Raw genomic sequence first — 22,545 nt, forward strand, 5'->3', positions numbered from 1 at the left:
CCTTCATTACAAGTTAAACCAGCCTAAACAAGATAGAGGTATCGTTTGTCGATTTCCTACAAATAGAGGCTAACCTCTTATGAATGCATCTCCTTATTCTGTGAGTAAAAAACGACCCCTGGTTGTCAAGGTGCTTGTCAACTGTAATCGAGTTGTGGACTCTGTGGTCATTTTACATGATTTATTGTGAAGAGAATGTTTGTGGTCATTTGGCAATATCTGCAACAGGACCGGGGATGCCTGGGTAGCAATATATAGCAGTTTGGAGATCAAAATAGCATTGTTAGAGGCACCTCACATGTTGAAAGTGTTGACTCACTCCATGGTGACTGCTCAGTATGGCTCATCTTTTAAAAAATTTCTTGCCAAATTTGTCCGAGGCCTTGATTAAGACTTTTTTTACAGCTTGACAAAACATTTGCATGAGTTTTTTTCTTTCTTTCAAATGCACCTAGAATGTTGTATACTTGAAATCAGCACTAACTCTCTTTTGCTTCTCTTGGTCTTAAATCATTTTGTATTTGAATAGATGAGTACTTAGGGAGGTCCACTCTGTCTTGATAACTTGCCAAGGACAATTCCTAGCCTAGTGTTTTCATTCCATCGTTGTTCTTGCGTTGTGATGTCGTTTGACATCCTTTATATTCAATACCAGCTATTCGTACAGGCCCTGAAAGGCATGTAACTCACTGCGCCCTCTATAGGGATTTAAGTTTATGTCCTCGTGTTTATTGAAAGTAATAAACTTTCTCGTTTGTTGTCTTTGCAGCCAAAACCAATGACAGTTTGTTCCAGTGTCGACTGGGACTACGACTCAATGTCACCGTCAAACCCAACCACTGCTCACCGTCAGATATAGTAGACAACTGCAACAATAGGGGGCACTGTGTGACACAGTTACATGATGTAAGTATAGATGTAAACCATATCTGAATCGGCATTACATATCAAGAAATAGGAAACCAGTTACCAGCTGACAAGAAAACTTTAGTCCTCTTGGAATTTGAGATATGGTTCATGTCGATATTTCTCAGCGATTTTGTGTCTCATGATAGAAACCACGATATCTCATCAACCAGGGAGAAATCGACAACCCCAGGCCATAGTGGAGAACAGGATGCATTCAATCAAGTGATCAATATATTAGCTGTGGGGATGTTACTACAAGACAGTTGAGCTATGAAGGGGACTTGCTGATAATATGCTTGCTTGTGCTGTCCTTGGTGAGAGGACACCACTATGTAACATCGAACCCTGTGTCTGACCACACTCGATGACCATATCTTTCTCTTGCAGAAAACGTACACTTGCTCATGTTGTCCCGGGGCTAGGGGGCGCTACTGTGAGGATACTGACGCATGTTACAGTGCGCCCTGTTTGAATGGAGCAACATGTACCAATAACGGGACAGACTACAGCTGCTCATGCATTCTGGGTAAGTTAACCTGTCTCTCATGACTTCATTAAAGGAGGAATAAAGGCAAAAACCTGCTGGATGGCTAAAACTTGGTGTGATGGTAGCTTTGGGCAATATGCCCAGACATATTTTTCTTCTTCGCGATATGACCTATTTTCTTGCCTGCTTCGAGAATGGTTGAGACTGAACAAGCCGATACAGCATTCTTACAAGACATGTGAAGTCTGTTACTGTGACAATGTCAACATGACCTTGAATGAAGCTGTTATGAGTGGCTTTCCTTCCTTTGCAAACTTTTCAAACTCATGACGTAAACAAGAGTATTCTATCAGAAGTGGCGATTAGTTTGTGTAAAATGTTAATGGAAGACAACATGGTAAGAGAAACCACTTAACAGATCAATGTCTCCCAAGCAGACGCTGCTTGTACTAAGTGTTGTTGCTATCTTGTAAAGCACTTCTTTGAGTCTCTAAGTGGAAGAGAGCACTCTTGTTTTTTATTATTATCGAAATGGTGAGCTGAAATGGCAGAAGTTCTTCTGCTAATTGCAATCATCATTTTGGCATCTTACAAGACAGCATCCACTGATATCTTCATTGAGAGGAAATCACAGCATCGATCGCCAATGGCATTCTTAGAAATGCGCGGTTATTTGCTAAAACTTTTCTAAATTTTGCCCAATCTCTGTAATAAATCTGCGTTGAGTGTGAAGGCTTCTCGATTCATTTCAAATAATGCCAATAATCCCGGCACATATTGCTTCGTAATGAAATCCTGCCTTGGTGAAATCTCCTTCGGTTCTGTTAAGTGATGGTAAATCTGAGCAAAGTGTCACTCATCTATCGCGGAATTGCTCAAAATTCTCATTTCTTTCTGCCGATTGCAATAGTCTTAATGGAGGAGAATTTAACCAATGGTATTGCCGTGAGCGTTCAATCTGCTTCGGAGTCAGCAGACACCCATGCAGACATGCAGAATTTGGAGTTGTGCCCGACGACTGGCTAAATATTTGTGTGATACCAGTTACTAGGCGGAATCGATGATAATCAGAAACGAAATAGCGGAGAGAATCCAGACAGCTCTCCTTGCTAAATTTACCTCATTCACCCATATGGTTGTCTGAGACTTTTGATTGGCTAGCTTGTATGAACCAGGGATCAGAGCCCCTCGTCACGACAGCACATAAATGGTTGCGATAATCAGGCAATTTGTTCAGTAATCCCAACGACGACAGTCGCAATTATTTTGCCCATTAGACAAATAAATAATGCATGTTTATCTTTGTTTTATTGGTGAATTGCAAACATCGGATTTGGGCGTTTAGAATATAAATGAATTTGGCTTTGAGGGATTTAGCCTGTTGACTGATTTTCGTGATCAAGATTGAGTGGATTTCAAGAAATCAATGACAATGAGCCATGCACTAAACGGGACTGCCAACTTCACAAAGTCCTCCGACAAGAAATCAGGCCACATGGTATCAATATGCAGAATCAACTGTACGGAGACAGAGTGGAAGTTAAGATGGGCTACCGAGTAAATCTAAATAGCAGGCTTGAAGGGCTTGAAGGGCTTGAAGGGCTTGAAGGACTTAACAAGAAGAAGAGAAAGCAGAAGCAGACGTACGTCGACTGCTGCTGAAAACGTTTTCCTAAAAAAATTGTCATATTGATTCAACTTGTAGTTATAGATCGTATTTCATCTCACCACTCAAACATACCCAGCCACAACGGTCCGGTATTTACCGAGCTGACGTATTGAAGCGTTCTATCACATCGCCAATTATTCATGCTCTAAAACAATGGCTGATTTGAAGTGGCGTGGCAGACAGGCCGTCCGATCAATCTCTCTTCTCGGGGAATACGAGGCAGTGAAGGGCAGGAGTCAAACACACAAGCTTTCACATTCGATCGCTTGCTTGAATAGTTTGTACTTTCCTGGGTAGATGCAATATCGGTATTTCTCCCATCCAGAGGCATCCGCTGATGATTAGACCGAGTGTTTGGGGATTGTTTTCACGAGTATTCGAACAATTTCTAAACAAAGATTACCGTTACCCTGCACAGGAGGCCTGGTCCCCTTTTAAGGAGGATATGCAGGGGTTGCAACGCCCCCTGGATCTGTGTGTGGTAGCATGAAGACTATGTGGCAGTTCCGCTTGTGATTGTCACCAAGAAACGAGTTTGACATTTATCGTGATCTCAGTTGTGGGAGGGAGTTGGATGATGCCGTATTTAGTCGACAGACAGAGATATCTTGTTTCTTCATTTGCACAATCAACAGTTTCCACAATGGGGGTTTTGATGTTGAAGACTTTCACGTGGGTGTTTCCCTGAGGCAAGGCAAATACTGGATCAGAAAATGGGCAATGATTTCTTGCAAGATGTGTTTGAAATATTCTATGAAAAATTTGATTATTGTTGTTTTCAAATTGTTGTGGCCGAAGCAGGCCTCAGGTTTGGGTATACATTTCTTATATTAGGGGAACATCTCCTCGCAAGAAAGAACAGCACCGATTGTTGTCATTGAAGTAGCAATCCTTGGCTATTATCTAATGTTGTAAAGCCACCACATGAAGCTGCTACCAAGAATAGCAACATCCTCATCTTCAGTTTCAAAAGCTCGCAAGTAATGTGGGGTTGCTTCTTTGTGAGGTAGAGAAATCTCTCGCGGCAAAGTTCACTGGCTTATTACATAATGGTGCAAAATGTCAGCGAAGGGTTGACCTTAAAAATCTCTTGCAAAGCATCTTGTGTGCTTTTATCAGCGGGGAATATGGGACTGTTGTTAAGACCCATTTGCTAAATGGCAAAGTGAAGGGTTTTTGCACGTTTTTGGAAATCGGGATAAGTTGAGTTTGAGATCTTGCAAGAAGACTTGACAGACTCTGTCCGACGGATCCTGAACTAAACCCTTTGTATAGGTGCTCCGGTGTTATCAGTCCTTGTTTGTGTCCCTTAACTACCTATGCCTGATTATGCCTGGATAATGGTCATGATGAAACCATGTCAAATATCCGGTCAGCGATACTGTGTACAGAGGACCAGCGTGTTTACAAACCCTGTCTTCAGAGACCAACCCGCCCCATGACTCGATCAGTGTCTCTATCATTTCAACTGAACCTAATGCCTTCTGCATGAAGTAACTTCAAATTACCATTCCTAAAAGTCATTAAATTTTTGAAGACCTTTGTATTGTAAGACCCAATATGGTAAGCCCTCTCTGTACATGGCTTCAAGAATATTCCTCTTTCATGTGATCTAATACCAGCTCTCGTGATGTAGAGATTACTGATTTGTAAAGGAAGATTTAAGACATTATAAGCCAGCCAAGGAGTACACAATTGAGGAAAGCATCACATAAGATTTTTAAATTGTAAAAGGCTTGACATACAGTGGAACCATGGTAACACGACCACTCATGGGACCGAGGTTGAATGGTCATGTTACCGGGGTGGACGTTATTTTTTGGGTCAAAAAGCATCTGCTTATTCCTAAAACAAGTAAGGTCTATGCTTGCTAAAAAGGTGAAGATGGAGAACGCATGACAAAGATACTTTCTTTTCTATCCACGACATTATGAATGATATCAAGTTGTGTGTTATTTTCCTCTACAGCTGTCAGAAAAATGTTGTTGTGCTCTACGATAATGGTCAGTTGTTTTTCTAGGATTCCGCACTTCAATTATCACGTTGTCATGGGTGCCATCACTGCAACAACAATCGTTCATTGTGCAGCGCTTGGACGCTGAAGAAGAAGGGGAAGAAGAAATTCTGATCATGATCAGCTTGGATGAAGGCCAGATATTGTGAGCATCATCTTTCAGGTCCTCCAAGGAATGCTCCATCTCTTCATAAAACATCCTCTCAGTATCCCTTTGACTCCTCTGCTGCCGAGTACAGATCTTTTTATATCTTATGAGATAAACTTGCATATTCATGAAAGGATGACTAGAAAAACTGGTGTCGTCATTAAAGGATGACCAGGCTTACTTCTTGAGAATCTGTGGCTGGAGTTGGTTGATGGTGTATTGATCAACTGGTCTTAGAGTGTGCTTTAGACAGAAACTTTACTGATAAGGGATATCACCAAGAGAATACACGGACAATAATGATACCCTAATAAAATGATGATTCCTTGTAATATGTCACTGGATATCAGAGGACATGAAAACAGGATTGCGCCCGAGGTTAAAGATCACAAGAAAAAAACAGATTCGAATCGCCCCCAAACAGAAGATCAAACCAATAGCGGAATTGCACTAACAAGACGTCTCCTTCCTCAATCCCCATCTGACTTGACAATTACACCTAATTTGGTCCAATCTGTTGTGATTAGTATACCGGATGGAATCACAGCCAGAGGCTGTTGTTGAAGCTTGCTTCTGTTGGTGTACTCATTGCTTGGGGATGAATTCAAGTGCAGTTAACAGACAGAGGGCAATGTCACAACTTGCTCCCTTCCCCCACCCCCACCGGGTCACTCTCTACAAAGTCTAACCCCCTTGTGCATTCAAGGTTTTGTGATGAGGCTTCTCATTTTAGGCTTCTCATTTCTCATCTCAGTGCGATTCAGTGTGGTTTGCATTTTCAGAGAAAGACCTGAGCTCTCTTTACCCAATCCAACACATCAGAGATGAATTTGTTCCGTACAACACATTTACCAACCACGTCTCAGTACGCTGGTTTTGACCCTGATCCCCCAATGAATGTAATAATCTACCGGTCTGACCTGACACAAATTCACAAAATCCTCTGAATCTTTCATGAACCAAACCCCCCAGAGATCTGTGTAATTTTCCTGCCATACTGTAGCAGCGATCTCGACGGCAATAATACGATTCACCCGCTGTATGCGTAAAACCTCTAGCTGGTAATAACATTATGAACTGAGAGAGCGGGCAGACGTTTAATGCCAGCTCGGCTGCCTCGTTCCGTCTGCTCTCAGGAAAACCAGGATAATTTAATCACACTCCCTTTGATGTCATGTGCCCTTTCCGTACAACACATTTACTGCCGAGATGTTTTTTTGTCCAGGCTACTCGAGGTGCCATTGTACTCTTTGTGTTTTGTAAAAGACTCCTAGGGCCCAAAAAACTTTCCTAAAATAAGTAGCAATCTCCTTATGAGAGGCTGTATCTGAAATAATGGAACTTGTGGAATGCTCATCTCAACATGGACTGGACACACTTTGACCACATGAGAAATTACTAGGATGAAGCAGAATTTCGCCAGCCATCATTCATAGTCACTCTTTGAGACTTTGTACAACAGCTATTTGGGCTGTTGCTGCTTTTAGTAGGTGTCCTTGTAGCGAAAGCAGATCTGATGGTCGTCAAGAAAAAACAATTGGTTGAGGCTCCTCTAGCTTGAATTGCTTTCCACTCCTCTTACAACATGTTGCCAACTACAATCCTATCTCTCACCGAGTGTCCAGATCTGTTCAGAAATACCAATCACACGACGAGGCCCCTTCAACATACCAATCAGCCTACTTAGGCAGAGACACGTTTTACCCATTTCCTTGGACTCTCTCAGACAAGACCAATTGATCACTTATTTTGAAATGACCACTTAAGGATCACATCTGTCGTTAAGTTCGGCTAGATTTGGCTAATATTGTAACGTATTTGAAGTGTGTGTTAGTTAACTTGTTACTTGAACCATCTTGACGCTTCGGGCGTTGAAATTCACAGAATTGTGATGTGCTTCTGTTGATGGATGCTAACCCTTGCTGGGTCAAGATGAACTTGAATAGCTTCAAGATGTCTCTTATGTTGATAAATGTGAGGTCTGCCAAAGGATCCTCTTGCAGCTGAGAGAAGTTTTGAATCTCTGGCATCACTTTTGACCTTTTGAGAGGGACAACCTTGTAGACCTTATCCAATTCACTCAGGCTTTTCCTTACAAATCTGGGACCAGGTGCGACTGCCACTGCTTACACATTCTCCAATTCTGGAGGATTGATTGATCTATTGTGTCGATGCTTATGACATCTCTGATCTAATTCATAATCGCAGATGCTCCGTGTCCATTTTGATTGGTTTGGGTTGCTGTCCATCCGCTGAGCGAGGTGAGATAGGGAAACAACCTAGCAATCATTTCATGTGCGAAATCATCAGACGTCATTGAGTGCAGTTTTCTCGTGTTATAGACTATAGGGAGAATTGAAAGGCACTACTATTGAATAATCATTGTGATTTTATCTTTGAGCTGCAATTTGAATAATAATGTACTCAAACTTGTAGCTGTGGACGAAACCTTTCATCAAATCACTCACGTATCCCTGCGGGCCAGGTAGCAGTCGACCACAGATGTGACGTCAATTTGCCAATTCAATTTGGACACGTACCTCGCACTGCGGCCAAACTTTTGCTACCTAATGATGTAGAATAAGTGATGATAACGTTGTGGTCCGCATCAGTTGGACACGTCCGTTTCTGAGACGAGACTACAGCGACGGCAGCCTAATGAGGCACAAGAAATTCCCGCGATTGATGTAGTTATGAGGTGTGTTTAAGAATGCTCCATTTGTCATGTTCTGTGTTGAGTAACTCGGTTTGCCCAGCTGTTGACTCTTCTAGCTGGTTATACAGACATTTTGAAAAAATGCCATTCAATCATGCCTCCTAATGAAATGGTTGACGGCGGCTTTAAAAAATATCTATTCAATCAGTTTCCGAAATCGATAAACGTTGAGTAGTGTAATCATCATGTGCACTAATTTACTTCCTATTGGACGAGTCATATCGACATTCCATTAGTTGATGAGCACACATAATTGATTGACTCTGTTGTGACAGTGACACTATATTTCATCATATTACGGCTAATCCAGTTTTGAGATGGTTTGGTGAGAATGGAGGTGATAATTAGGTTGTACCATCTTGACCATCAAGGTTTCTACATCTCATCTATTCAGATGTCTATATCTTCAGAATGATATTATACCCTGGTTAGTCACGATCTATACTACCTTAATAGGAATTGTTGTGCTATTGATCTCACTAGTAAAACAATATATAACTCACATTCTTGCTAACGCAGTGTATGATAACATGCTTTGATATTTTCTGATGGGAAAGTTTCAATATTTCTCCGCTTTCATTTCTACTAGGTTATACTGGCGACCATTGTGAAGAAAAGTTAGAGAATCTCTGCGATCTAAATCCCTGCAAGAATCAAGGAACATGCATCGGTAACGACACGAGCTACATGTGAGTCATTGGTTTTGTGTTCGAATATTTGATGGGTCAACCAAGGTGTCCCTAGACTTTGATTCCATCATTCTCATCAGCCACGTTTAGGAAATGGGTGTGGCTTTTCTTTTGCCTCGTCATCAGAAAACTAGGATTTTCCTGGAGAAAAATGTGATTTAGATGAACAAGTTCATCGGCAAAAAACTAAAAAAATGGTGAGCTTCAACAGCAGGGCTGTCCTAAAGTGGTGCTTCAAAGAGTGTGTGGAGCTGAACTGGCAAGAGAACTGTATATCTCCACCTACATGTAGTTACTGCCACTTTCCCTCTTACCATTATCCCTCTCCCTATTTCTAGATGCAAGTGTCCACCTGGATTTCAGGGTCTAACCTGTGAGGAGGACATCAACGAGTGTGCGTCAAACCCATGCAGTGTCCACGGACTGTGTAAGGACCTCGTCAATGGGTTTCAGTGTTACTGTTTGCCTGGTAAGTCACTGTCTCAAGAGGATAGCCCACCACTGTCACTGATGCTGCCTACAGCACGCGCCCTCATTGCCATATTGACGCCGCCAGCACGGAACTGGTTGGTTCGTATCGCATAAAAAATGACGAGTCAACATAATCATCCTATGTCATGTTGACGATGATGACATGGTGACTTCCTAAATTGCGTTTTTCGCTTGAGGCAGCATGAACAAGATTGTGATTCTTTGTCACTCAAGATACATATTGGTTTTGGAATAAGATCACCCAGACTGAATAGTTTATACTGACAAGAGCTTGTGAAGGTGATTCTGTTTAAAAATCTAACGTCCCTGGGATGATGTGGCTTCAGTTGGTAGTATCAGCCCTTTAATCTTCTCTCTCTACTTTTACTCTGGCTTAAAACTTGTATCCTTCCTCATCTTGGGATCCTGGGACCTTTTCATCACTTTGATCCCTGGATCAAGCCTTGATGTCCACAAACCATCAACTAATCTCCAGTTTAGTGACATTTTGACATTCCGCCCCCAGACAAGTCTGGGTGAACAACAGGGATAAGCTTCTCTTGGTGAAGAGGTAAATGCCAGTGTTCGGGAGACGTTATTCTTCATTCTGCAGGAGCAGTCTCTGATCATTTCCAGACATGACCGAGACACTAATCCTCAACTGAAGCAGACGTGTCTCTGTTCCATCGTCTGCTCTGCTCTCAACACGTGATGTGTCTTCTGCATCTCTGGATAAATTGCCCATCATCATTGGTCAATGAATTCATTGAAAATGCTTCCTGACCAAGGGTAGAAATAGATCCAGTATTAACGCAGCAACATTTTTTGCCAGTTTCAAAGATTTTTCCAAAAATAGAGGGGGTGCTTACCAGGAAATCCCAGAACCTGTTCATGCAGACGCCCAACCCCACAGATGTAACCTGTTGAAAACTGCATCAGTTGGGTCCTCTACCTTCATAATCACTGGCAGAATTGACCCCCAACTGGTTCCTTTCTGTCCTAAACCTTTGAAAACCCAAGTTGAGAATATCTAGCCGCAACTCGCTGTTAACGGTGTGTATCTGCAAGTGGCCAACCTGTTGCCCCGCGCCACCACTAAATCATCTCTAATACCATACAATTAAATTGCTACGGAAAGAAGTCATGAGTGGCCATAGAGCCTTTCCCCAGTCACCAATCATCATTGGTTGCCAGGGATCCCATCACTGTAGCTACGTGAGTAGAGGTCGTAGAAAATTCCATCATGGTCCCTTGATATTTTGACTGTGATCGAAACACTTTAAGTACAGGGCCATTCAAGATCGCTGTTGTATTTGTGAATTCTGTAGTCTATTCTGGCCACTCTTGAAGGACATCATGTATTGAGAAAATGCACCAGGAGACCTCTACTTAGCAGAAAAGGAACTATCTGTATCATTATCATCTTGTCCTTTAAGAACAAGGGCAATTCTTTAGTAATGATTTGTTTTCAATCTCGTTAGGAACTGGAGGTGAGCGCTGTGAGGTCGACTACGATGAATGCGTATCATCGCCTTGCAAGAATCATGGGAAATGTGTCGACAAACTCAACAGCTGGGAATGCCAGTGTGGAAGAGGGTACACTGGTAGCGATTGTTCTGTAAAGGTTCGTTTTGTCTTCATTCCGATATCACTGTTGGCCTTACCCAAAGCTTGCACAGAACAACATAAATATGTCAGCTGCTGATCCAATCAGCCAATGCCACTATATACCTTTCAGGCATTGTGTTGGAGGTAGTCTTATTCAGCTTTAATTAGTTGTAAAGTTGTAAACTATGAGAAAGAATCTGTCTTTTTCAGGTTGACCTGTGTAAGCCGAATCCCTGTGCAGCTAACGCAACCTGTGTAGACCGTGGGAACACACACCAGTGCCTCTGTCAGCCGGGCTTTAGTGGTAAGTCTGCAATGGCCCTCTAGTGTAGCATGAGCAAGGTATGTTGATATCAGCAATGTCCCTCAGTGCGATTGATTATTGATTCATGGATTGATCCCTCAATTTCAGGTAAAATGTGTGACGTGGACATCAATGAGTGCCTGTCGCATCCGTGTCTGTACGGCGCCACGTGCCAGGACATCGTCGACGGCTACGTCTGCCACTGTGCTGCCCCCTATGTTGGCAGGAATTGTCACCGGCATTGTAAGTAAGACCAGCAGGCACAATAAGCTCATGGTGAGATGTGATGGGGAGTATCATGCCTTTTCACCAAAGATAACAATCTTGTCTCTACAACATGGGAGGTCCTGTCAATACTTTATTGAATGCTCTCTTGATAGACGTAGTCAAGGGGGAGGGGGAGTGATCGAATTACTTCCATTTTCAATTTGAAAAGCCCCAATGCTGAAAGCCAACGTTGAGATTCACGACTGCCAAAATCCCTCATTTTGGAGACAGCCCCTTCCTCAGGCAAAATGATGTCTTCTCAATGAAAATCCCGGCTGTGCCCACCTCATAGTGTCTTTAGTTTCATTTTCTGACCTTGACCTTGACGCCGAGGTTATTGTTTTATGATTTGACCTTTATCATTCAGCAATACCAAACAAGATTCCTACGCCAGCCGATGACAGTCACTTCCATCTACCCGCGCTCCATTCCACGCACTACCACCTCCACAACCTCTACATCATCATGGGCACGCTAGGTGGCGCCCTACTCATCGCATTACTTGTCCTCCTCGGATGCTATTGCCGGCTATATCGCACATATGAGCTCCTGGACTGGAGGAAGCTGAAGTACCAGCGTTATAAGGAGTAAGTAAAGTGCCACCTTTATTTGCACATGACAACTAACAAACCACATTGCAATGATAGATCAGATCTCATTTCAATAAGTTCTTTTCAAGAGTAATTTCCTAACATTTCATTCTTTTTATCATCTATAAGAAGAATACCCCTGAAACACCTCATGACTGAAATGTTAGGTTAAAGTAGATCTTGTTGATTATCATTTCAGTGAGAAAATCGACATCAGCAGCGTGACATGCCCCCGCCCGTCCGTGGACGCCATCTATGAAGCTACAACGATCAACTATGGTGACAACTCCATGAATACGCCGGTACCAGTTTCACTCAAGCCGAAGAAAGTATGATCTGAATATCCATGTTCAAGGTTTTGTTTCATGATGCTCATTATACTGGTTCAGGGCAGGTCAGGGCTGGGATTTCTATTGTACCTGAAGCGCATTGCCGCCATATTGGACTGGAAACGTGACCATGGACAGCAAAATGATGGCCTGACGTGAGTGCCACACCACTCACGTGCTTCTATAATCAATGCTGCGTGGTAATGTATATGATGTCACAGAGCACAGTGCCAATGAACGATCACCGTCATCATCTTGCCATCCATGCGCGTTCCCTCTGGAGTCACTGCGTTGTTGTCAAAGTGAACTAGAAGTCAGCTGCAGCTTCTGTCACTGGGCTGTCTTTGATTATACAGATTCAGGGTATTTTCCTGAGAGGATCAATTTTCAGCAGTATTTGGTGGTTGGCTAGCATGAGAACCAGTGTTCAGAAGAACTCTCTTGTAAATAGCTTTTTCCTTCATGTAGGCCTGATATGATGTCTTCTCGTGGATGGTCATCTTTGTATCTGTGGAGTCGTAGACTAAACATGCGCATATGTTGTATAGGTTTGAAAATTGGTGGTTGTCATATAATTGGATGTCATGAATCACCTGAAATCCATACCAAGCCATCTGATATACTCAAATTCATCTCCAAAATGCCACAAGTACTCGGTGAGGCATTGGCCGTTCCAATCACAGCTCTCTCAATTGATTAGACTACAAGTTAAAGAAGAACAGAAAGGACACCATCCTCACCACAAAGCTATGTGGCTCTGTGCTTGGACTCTCCAGGACAGATTGGACAGACTGTCTACAGTTACAATCCTGAACCAGAAGAAGAAGAAGCCGGAAACTATAAGTGAAAAGATTCTCCACTTTTAGTTATCTTCAGCTTTATAATTCACTAGGCAAAAATATACGGAACAAGCCTCTTGTTTGGTGAACTTTTTCATTGCGTCAAAATTAGTTGAGGGCAGTGACAAGATACATAAAATCAACTTCATTAGCCTTAGCTGTAGCATAATTTTATATAGTGCTCACAAAAGAATTGTAAATATTCATGTAAATTGTAGTGTTAGAACTTTGTAATATACATGTATCCAATAAAATTGTACAAAGTTTGAATGAGAGGTTTCTAACTGTTAAACAATATCATGTGCTTCTTGCTCTTGTTTCCAGTATTCGGAGTTAAGTTCACTTCTCTCTAGTGTCATAAGTTGTTACGATGGGATTGATGTTTGATATCAGTTAGGATTTGTTAAAGAAATTCATGTAAAATGAGGTTAGGAAGACGTACGCACAGCCACAGAAATTTGTCCCTTGGAGTGAGAGGCAGTCAACTATAATGCCAGTCTCAATCGTATCAGATTTATCTTTGTATAATTATCCTCCTTCTGTATAAGTTGCAAAAGGTGTATTTAATTGATGTATTAAAGTTATGTATTTTACTAAACTGTTAGACTTCTCGTTGATTAAAAGTTGATCAGACAGCAACACATTGACTTGTAGAAGATGTGTCAAAAGCTGGATAGCAGAGACTAGGTTGTGACATTGTCTTCACGGCCAAGACGGAATGTTGTTGTAGTCGTTTTGCTTGAGAAAATATCACCATTATCATGAATCATCGTCTTCAAATCATTTTCCCCTGTCCTGGAGTTCCACTGCCTTCTGATGAGGACATGTAAAGATAATATGTAAAGAGCAAGCTCTAGTGAACTCGCACAACTGTATGTCCTAGCAGACGATGTTTAAATACATGATGTCCCACACCCGCACTTCAGTGGCGCCGGTGTGAATAAATCTACTTGTGTGAATGGTCAATGGCTCATGACGTCCAGGGACATGATGTAGTAAGCTTCTCGAGCCATCTTTCTTGCTCGGTTGAGATGGTCTTCAAGAGCACAGTAAGAGAGAAGCCACGAAGACATATGGGTCCTGATGCTGTCCAGGGACATGCTGTCCATCCTAATGGTAGTAAGCTTCTTGAGCCATCTCTCTTGCTGGGTTGAGACTGTCTTCAAGAGCACAGTGAGAGAGAAGCTACGAAGACAGATGAGTCCTGATGCTGTCCAGGGACATGCTGTACCTCCTAATGGTAGTGAGCTTCATCTCCTTGCCAGGTTGAGACTGTCTTCAAGAGCACAGTGAGAGAGAAGCTATGAAGACAGATGGGTCCTGATGCTGTCCAGGGACATGCTGTCCATCCTAATGGTAGTAAGCTTCTTGAGCCATCTCTCTTGCTAGGTTGATACTGTCTTCAAGAGCACAGTGAGAGAGAAGCTACGAAGACAGCTAGTTGAACTTTCTCTGTGGTCAGATTGAGACTACCTTCGATGCCGTCTCACGTACACAGGCCACATCCTAGGAGGCGACCTGAGCTGTCTCTATGGATAGGAAATGTAATGTCTGACATGGTGTCCATTAAATGTCCATTAGACATTGTTTTATTTACAAATAATTGTATTCATACAAGGCTGTAATCAGCTGAACTTTCGTCCTATTGCAATTAGATAAGGAATAGTTTCTACAGCGACACCTGGTGCGAGTAGGTCAAACTAAAGCTCCAAGTTCTAGATGATTCTTGTCGCAGCAAATCAGTCTTCTGAGGACAACGCCACAACTCTATTGGGTTGTGACTTTGTCCTCAGAAGACTCATGACAAAGACTGCTTCGAACACAACGCTGAACAACTCACAGAGGTTATTTCCTAAGACTGTGGCTATTATCCTAACATGTATGTCATAGATTTTATAACACACTTTCCCTGTGCTGTTTAACAGAAAGTTTTCTTACTTACGTCCTGGCTTGATTGAAATTCTGGATTTTCTATGCTACATATGATGTCTACAGTTATATGGCATTCAATAACAGATTCACGATGAAAGCTCAATAAAGCAGCACCCTTCAATCTCACTGCCTGGTTTACATCAGACTTAGCACACACGGATCACCACACAGCTTTTTCTGAAGCAATGTGCTCTTCAACCTTCAGATGGAGCTTCGAGTTTCACCCGAAACGCATCAGCTAATAAGCACGCACAGAAATAACTGCTGCAAACAGGGCAGTGAGACTGAGAGGTCAACCTAACATATTTATACAGAAACCATTCTCTCTCCCAAGGTGGACCAATGCAAATGGTGAACCTTTGCTAAAGGTTTGCAGACATATGACCCGGTCTGGCCCCGATGCTATGGGGAAGGGTTGTCGGGGGACCTGCAGGAAATGTTAACATGTTTGAGAGACTGCACAGGTCAACATATGGCACCTTACTTTTGTGGCTCAGCGCCTCTGACAACACGACGTTGTTTTGTCATGTTATTTTCAAATAAGAAGAGGTCTGTTCAGTTTTTCAAAATACTTTTTTACGTCACATACTGCATCAGTCGAACGAGAGATAAATCCACTCATGTAACAAGCTTTCTGATTGGGCTAAGCAAAGTATCATGCGACCAATCAGAAATCTTCTAACTTATCAACATTTTACTTGACCCCTTCAGAAAATTGAATCACCGAACGAATGAACAATACATACATTACAACGAACAGAATATTTACAGATTTAGTAGTCATTGAACAAATACAAAATATGATACATGTCTGTGGTTGCCTCATACGGCTATACCTTAGATAACTGGGCCGTCAACAATAGACAGATAATCCAGTACATTGTTTCGAAACAGTGTCTTTCTGACGTCTCACCAAAAGCAGTCTTGACAGTGCATTGAACAACATAACAGACTTGACCAATTTGACATCATCACTTATCTTGCTTCAATGAGTTTACCACGAAGCTACACTTGGCAATGGCTCCCTCAGACACACACGAGAAATGCAGTTGGTGATAGACTCCACACAGGATGTGACAAATTACCATAGAATAAAATGGTGAACGACACCCGCTCACTTTTCTGACACCAGTCGATAGTTTTCAGTTCAATAGATGTTATGTTGGATTAGTATGTATGATGTACGTCTGCCTTCTTGGTATGTTCAGACCACATCACCCTCCATGATTCTGTTTGGTGTCCTAAACACCCGCCCCTGTCCTCAGTGGCATCAGGTCCGTACCACACGGTCCCTGAATGGAGGCAATTATCTTTAGAGCACGCACATCAGCCAAAGTCCATTTGCTCTCATACTGCGCTCACGCTCGACTGAAATCCTGGACCAGCCATGTCCGTCGCTGCCTACACAAGATCTAGTCCGCACTGCACATTATAAGCATGTGAAATTGTGGCGAAACTAAATACTCAGCCATGCTTCCGAATCTTGCATTCTGAACTGGTCGCACAGAATCAGCCAAGTCACTCGAAATCAGTATTCAAGACACAAGCGCTTCATTCTAAAGGTCGAGCTATACTTTATCGCCCTCTATTGGTCCGTTACTGAGCGGCCACAGGCTGACCAGGTGGATATTGTAATTCCTTGATTTGTTTGATTAAATAAGTTTTTTCGTCATTAAATTGTTCATCATCTGATCGATCTGTGTGGAAATTCCGCAGGAATTCAACGAGTTTTTCACGATTTTGGATCAGGATTTTCAGAATTGGAAATGTTTTGTGTGGGTTGGCGACGAATACCTGGAAAACAGAGAAGAAAGATATAAAAGGCAAGCCATATCTGTCAATTCAAGGTCAGGAAATGAACTTTTCAGCTTGAGTGTAGCCGTAGGTGTTTTGGGCTGAGTCTGGGTCAACAGTACGTACCTTGAAGACGTGGAACGCCTCAAACTGGATGTTCCTACTCTTGTCCTTTAACAGGTTCATCATTAACTTCAAGTTATCTTGATTTGAGATGTATTTGGTCATCGTCGTGAAGTTGTGCCGATCGAGAAGCAGCTCACCCAGTAGCTGCAAAACAAGCAATGAAAGTTTAATGACAGGTGCTGCCACCTTGTAAATATAAGTGTAACCAATTATATGTATACCTGCCTGTAGATTTCTGCCACATGGTAAACAATAAAATCACTAATAAAGAAAATCGTATTTGTTTTGCTGCACACGAACTGACAAAAATCATAGAAATGTCCATACTGACAAGGTTAACACTTTTGTGTTCAAATTCGAGAAAAGGTACGCTCACAACTGTGCTTAGAGTGTAGAGACCATTGCTCTTCATGTGATAACCCAAATTATCGTCTTACCTTTAGAGCCTGCCGCCTTGTCACGTAGTTTTCAGAGTTCAACATCTTCCCATAGTTTTCAAACACTTGGTCATAATTTTTGTCGAGGAATTCTGCACAAGTGATCTTGTGCCTAGTGAGCAGATCCTGAAAAGAGCCAGAGGACACCTTAAAATCGATCTTTTTATAGTCTCAGACTCAGAGTTGGCCACTTTAAAGTTTGAAGCATCGAAGTTTGCAAAACCACTTCGTTTCATATCTTCTCTAACTTGGGCATGAAATTACCTTGAAAGTTATGAAAGCGTCCGATGCAATATCAAATGTCGACGTCTCCACGTAACTGAAGAATAGGTAGAAGTCTTTTGAATTGAGAATCACTTTAGCAAGAGCTTCGTGCCGACAGCATTCCCGTAACATCATACCGCAGGTCAGGGCGATCTCTTGCTTATCATACCTGGAACGGAGATGTTGAGACTGTTTGGCACTTGGAGGTAAGGGTCAGTGAAGTATGCATAAGGGCAGCCTCGGATGGCCTTACAAGATAATACTCTAAATATCCTACAAGATCTGCCAACCCTGAGTTTGTCATCTCATACCACTTTTACCGAATATAAACTTTGACATGTTATGAAGGACAAATGCAAAGTTTTTGGAGTAAAATGTTCATTTCTTGAAAATTCGGTATCATTCGAGTCTTCAGAAAGAATTTTTGCAAAACTTATGTAACTCTAATTATGATCGAGCCTTTTGGTTCTCTCTCTATGGTTTATTACGGTACGAAGCAAGGTCAAACTGACTTACCCCTTCAATAACAGGAACAAAATTTCATCCTTTGTACACACATATTCAACTGAAGGATACCTTGTCCCTATCTGTCGTCGGAGGACATTCGTGAAGATTTGGACAATGTCCTTCTTACTCTGAATGGAAAAGTTACAAATGATTACAAATTAGAAGAACTTTGAGAACGAAGGGCTTCGCGTCACAGTCTTTCTTAATCTTAGAATAACGTGTTTTTCAAGATTTAAAGTCTTACTTGGAGATACACGTAGAATGAACACACAATTTCAGGCTACCCATCATGGTAGTCTGCATCACTTCGATTCTAGCCCAGTCACTCGCCACCGGAAGTCAAATTGAAATCAATGCACTTTCAAAAAATAAGCCCGTGGCGAAATCCAGTTTTCCAATTTTTACTCTACATACCTCAAAATCTATTTTTGGCAGCTTCTGTATAAGATGAAAGAACAGGTCTGAATTGCACATCTCCATGCAGAGTTGTGCCTTGGGCTCAACCTGAGGCTCCTGGTCTCCACTACCGTACAGGACGTTCTTCATCTGGGTGAGATACCGTGCCACCTCCTCTTGAGCCTGAGGAGACAGGAGCAAAGAATTGTAACTAAACATACAGAGTTAAGGGACTGACAACCTTCAAGCTTAGGCCCTCCTGAAACCCATCTTTTTAGGAGGGTCTTCGATCATTAATCTGCAAAGTGCTTTGACTCTTTGAGCGGAGATCATCTCTGAATACCGCACGAAGTATCATTATATTTATGTACAGAGGAAAGATATCTGCCAGCATTAGCACATTCACAATGTCTCAGGCTGGCAACTACGTGTACATGTTCATTGCAGCTTGATACACAACACTACTTTTCAGTTTCCTGACCTGCGCACACACCTTTTCAGATTTCCTTCCTGGAGCATCCAACTGTTTGAGGGCCTCCATGAGTCCCCTGACCATATCCACAGGGGACTTCTTCTGGCCGAACAGCGGCATTCTGGACGTTTTAGGATGACCTCCAAAGGTCACGAGATCAACGAAATGGACTACTCGCTACTCGTCTGTCACTTGAAGTTATCTGTAAGAATAAAGACCAGACAATGATTACTCGAAGTGCCATGACATGTTATGTACTCATCATAAAATGACTGAACTCATCTTCTTACATGTCCACTCTGAAACAGTCTGACCATTCTACAACCTCCACAAACTGCCTAGGCTTTGAACAACCACATGTAGCCTGAGAAACCCCAAGAGAAGTGCCTTGTGCACTTTCGTATGTTCCACTTTGAAATGTCTGATAATGACAGACAGTCTGAGCACAGCTCATCAAGCGAGTGCTGAAGGAGACAAGCACATGGCAGAACTCCGAATCATCTGAAGGCAACGCCACAAGAGATTGGTTTGAGGGACATCTGGAGGAGTATGAATATGCATACACCAGCAATGGGAGGGGCCACAAGGGAATTGGATGCAACTTTATTGAAAAATGGCAGCTGCCAAGTCTGACATAGTAATAGACATCAAACACACTTCCCTGCTTATGAGAGCTCTACCACTTTTACCATTTAATGTATATTCCTGACTCAACATCAGCACAATTGCCGACCAATGTACATATTTCGTGTGAATAATTGATGCCACAAATAATCTCAGAAGATGAACCAATTAGTGCTGAATTAGTCCAATGTTTTGATACCATAAACATGGCATGAGTGGGGAGAATGCAACTCTTGTGACGCGAAATGAAACCTGAAACTAGTGAAAGTAAGTACAGTAAGTATCCAGGATCAATCATGTATCCATCATCATCTAATCGATGTCTTATATTTTATCGAGAGTGCACATGCTAAACTAGGAATAGGATGACAGGCGGAAAAACACATGATACTGACACTGACAGTGATGGCAGTTAAAACACCTCCTGAACTCATGATAAGAGGGCACCACAGACCAAAAAAAGCACCGTTGGAAGAGAGCGTCTGCTGTCAATGATGTTGATGACCCTTCACTACCTAGAACAGACACTAACATTTATGAACTCACCACTCTTAAAACTGCCGACAGTCATGATTTACGTTTTAACTTATGTTTTTATTTCATGCATTCAACTGGCTTACACAAGGAACTGTACCAGACTAATGAATCTGGACAGAATAATGTTGCAGCCAAATAATGGCACCCACTGGAGACGGCGATTAGTAATTTGTGCGTGATTAGATAATTGGACAGATTTCACATATTCATATACATGTAGTATTAGGATGGCGGCATGGTAACACTTTGGCATAGCTATAGAAAACAGATATATCATTGTAGTATGAGAATGTAATCTAGATATATGTGAAATTTTGAAATCTTGTTATTGAGCATGTAGAATAGATATTGTGCATTTCTAGTACAATAAAGAACAAAAGTGATAATGCGGGTTTTTTCATTCCAATTTGCCTTAACCTTTAACCTCAAGGACCCCTAAGTATCCGCTACCAGCATTCCATAATTCTTCTGTATTCACTCGGTGCACTGCATGTCTGTCCTCATGACCACGACTTGCCCCTCTGGACATTTCTGACCAGCAGATTTGTTCTTTGGCACTGATCCTAGTGTTCTACATGTAATGATGGTCTAATTATTGATATGTCTGTCGAGCTTGCGACTAGCCACTGGTTTGTGTAATACATTACATGTCTCGTCTTCCGCTGTGAACTGGATATCAGCCAGCAGACAATAAGAGAAGCTGTCTTCAAGACAACTAACAACATTATAGGGACTAGAGAGGAATCCTTTATGTCACTCTCCAGTGCTTGTAACAATTCCATGTCAAGTAATACTTAGGTTGAAGTTTTACATACCTACTCGAGTTCTTGTGTCCACCTATCCACAATTGGGCAGTAAGCCTGTGGCACTGTCACTCACACAGCTTGTACATACCAGATTGTACTAAGTACATTACTGATGAATGAACCAAGTTCGGGCGTAAAGCCAATGTGTACAGACTATGTACAATGGTCGGCCATGTGGCAGAAGGAACCTCCCAAAGTTAACAACAGAATGTGAGTCAATGAAAGTATTATCTTCATGTACTATTTGTAGGCCTACATATAAAAACAGCATTTGTGGCATTAATGATTATGACTACATGCACGCGTGACATCCAAGTATATGATCAATTGATTTTTCTGAGAAATGATATACTTGAAGGTTCTTAAATCTTACTAAGACTGATTGGTATGTTCAGTTGACATTCAGTATGGACATTGTCTCATCATACATGTATCAGGTATTCTAAATGAGATGACAAAACCGATACTCGTACTTGAACATAGTGTAGGTCATTATTGAAATCAATAAGAAGCGTTTGACTCGTATATCAGTTTGCATCTATGGCCCAGCAACAAACAGCTGCATGATATCAATTTTATTTTATAACAAAATTATAATGAATCAGGACAAGTATGTTACAATAAATTGTATATCGTACTACGCAGGCTTTTCAGTATCTATTTACTTGATACCAATTTCACCAGGAGACTGAGAGCTCGGGGGAACACAACGCCACAAGTCGAAAACAGCTGCTACTGTGTAATGTTGTGTACTGAATGATGCGGGTCACCGTCACGTGATGCCCAGGTAACCCGGTTTTGATAAGATGGCAATCACATAGTGATGTTCTGACCACTCTGACACATTTAATTGACCTTTTCGAAGAAGTTTGTTTGGGCGCGTGCTAATCGGTCATGCGTTTCACCTGGAACAAGGGGTCACCGTTTAATGACATTGTCGACTGTGGCCTCTAGACGTGTTCCGAGTGTGCGCATTTGATTTGTTTTGACTCTGATTCGTTTTCTTGAAAAGGTCTATGCATCTTTTACCGAAACCTTTCATTGGCATGCATTTTACAAGAGGGTGGGAAAGATCTGAAGTGGCGCCGCTCATCTGAACATCGGCCAAGACAGGAACTACACAACACAAAATATTACTCCACTTCACATCACAAAATGAGCCCGAATTCCACAGAAATCTCCCTAAATTTGACGGGGAAATGTCATAGATAATGAGAGAGCATTCATAAAATTTCTATAGAACAGCAAAAATTGCCTGACAGGGTTGTAATCGATGAGAAAGAAGAAGATATCGACTGCGTTGATGATGACATTCTAAAACGTGCCTGTACACGAGTACACAAATGCACTACGAATACACAGCAAGAGAAGAATCGAAAACGGCTGACTCAGTTCACACCTCATTTACAACCATCTTACACCTTTCACACACCTAAAATCTACACCGATCGCAACGACATATATTCAAATCTTAGATAAAAAAAGATCGATTGATGAATTTTAACAGAAAGCAAGGAATTTGATGGTATTTTACCTGTAATCTTGACGACTCTTAGCCAGACTGCAACCTTGTGACGTCACCGAAGTGCTACTGCGCATACGCGGAAGCG

General features: G+C 41.9%; 2 protein-coding genes across 2 annotated transcripts in view; one reads left to right on the forward strand and one right to left on the reverse strand.

The window, feature by feature from the left end:
- The window catches only part of LOC135494602 (delta and Notch-like epidermal growth factor-related receptor), a 35,598-nt gene extending 21,960 nt beyond the window's left edge, over window positions 1-13,638 (forward strand). Inside the window, exons 5-13 of the mRNA XM_064782727.1 lie at window positions 770-906; window positions 1,297-1,435; window positions 8,533-8,632; window positions 8,971-9,101; window positions 10,585-10,727; window positions 10,922-11,015; window positions 11,124-11,258; window positions 11,650-11,869; window positions 12,072-13,638. Coding sequence (XP_064638797.1) covers window positions 770-906; window positions 1,297-1,435; window positions 8,533-8,632; window positions 8,971-9,101; window positions 10,585-10,727; window positions 10,922-11,015; window positions 11,124-11,258; window positions 11,650-11,869; window positions 12,072-12,207 — 1,235 coding nt within the window. The 3' untranslated portion in view covers window positions 12,208-13,638. The remainder of the gene's footprint in view (window positions 1-769; window positions 907-1,296; window positions 1,436-8,532; window positions 8,633-8,970; window positions 9,102-10,584; window positions 10,728-10,921; window positions 11,016-11,123; window positions 11,259-11,649; window positions 11,870-12,071) is intronic.
- Window positions 13,639-14,602: 964 nt separating this feature from the next.
- LOC135494518 (protein Mo25-like) lies at window positions 14,603-22,520 on the reverse strand. Its single transcript, XM_064782563.1, has 8 exons — window positions 22,470-22,520; window positions 18,990-19,170; window positions 18,515-18,679; window positions 18,110-18,228; window positions 17,594-17,762; window positions 17,330-17,455; window positions 16,893-17,036; window positions 14,603-16,766 (listed from the first exon to the last, which is right to left on the reverse strand). Exons 2-8 carry the CDS (start codon window positions 19,086-19,088, stop codon window positions 16,569-16,571), a joined length of 1,020 nt encoding a protein of 339 aa, XP_064638633.1. The 5' UTR covers window positions 19,089-19,170; window positions 22,470-22,520; the 3' UTR covers window positions 14,603-16,568.
- Window positions 22,521-22,545: the final 25 nt, after the last annotated feature.

The sequence above is a fragment of the Lineus longissimus genome, chromosome 10 (genome assembly GCF_910592395.1).
Source record: "Lineus longissimus chromosome 10, tnLinLong1.2, whole genome shotgun sequence".
Classification (NCBI taxonomy): Eukaryota; Metazoa; Nemertea; class Pilidiophora; order Heteronemertea; family Lineidae; genus Lineus; species Lineus longissimus.

Bases quoted from the DNA above. Each gene is read 5' to 3' on its own strand.
- LOC135494518 (XM_064782563.1), bottom strand. From the start codon at position 19,088: ATGCCGCTGTTCGGCCAGAAGAAGTCCCCTGTGGATATGGTCAGGGGA. The intron at 17,763-18,109 runs GTAAGTCAGTTT...TCTCCGTTCCAG, and splicing joins TTGTTCCTGTTATTGAAGGG to GTATGATAAGCAAGAGATCG. The intron at 17,037-17,329 runs GTAAGACGATAA...CTTGTTTTGCAG, and splicing joins CAAGGCGGCAGGCTCTAAAG to CTACTGGGTGAGCTGCTTCT.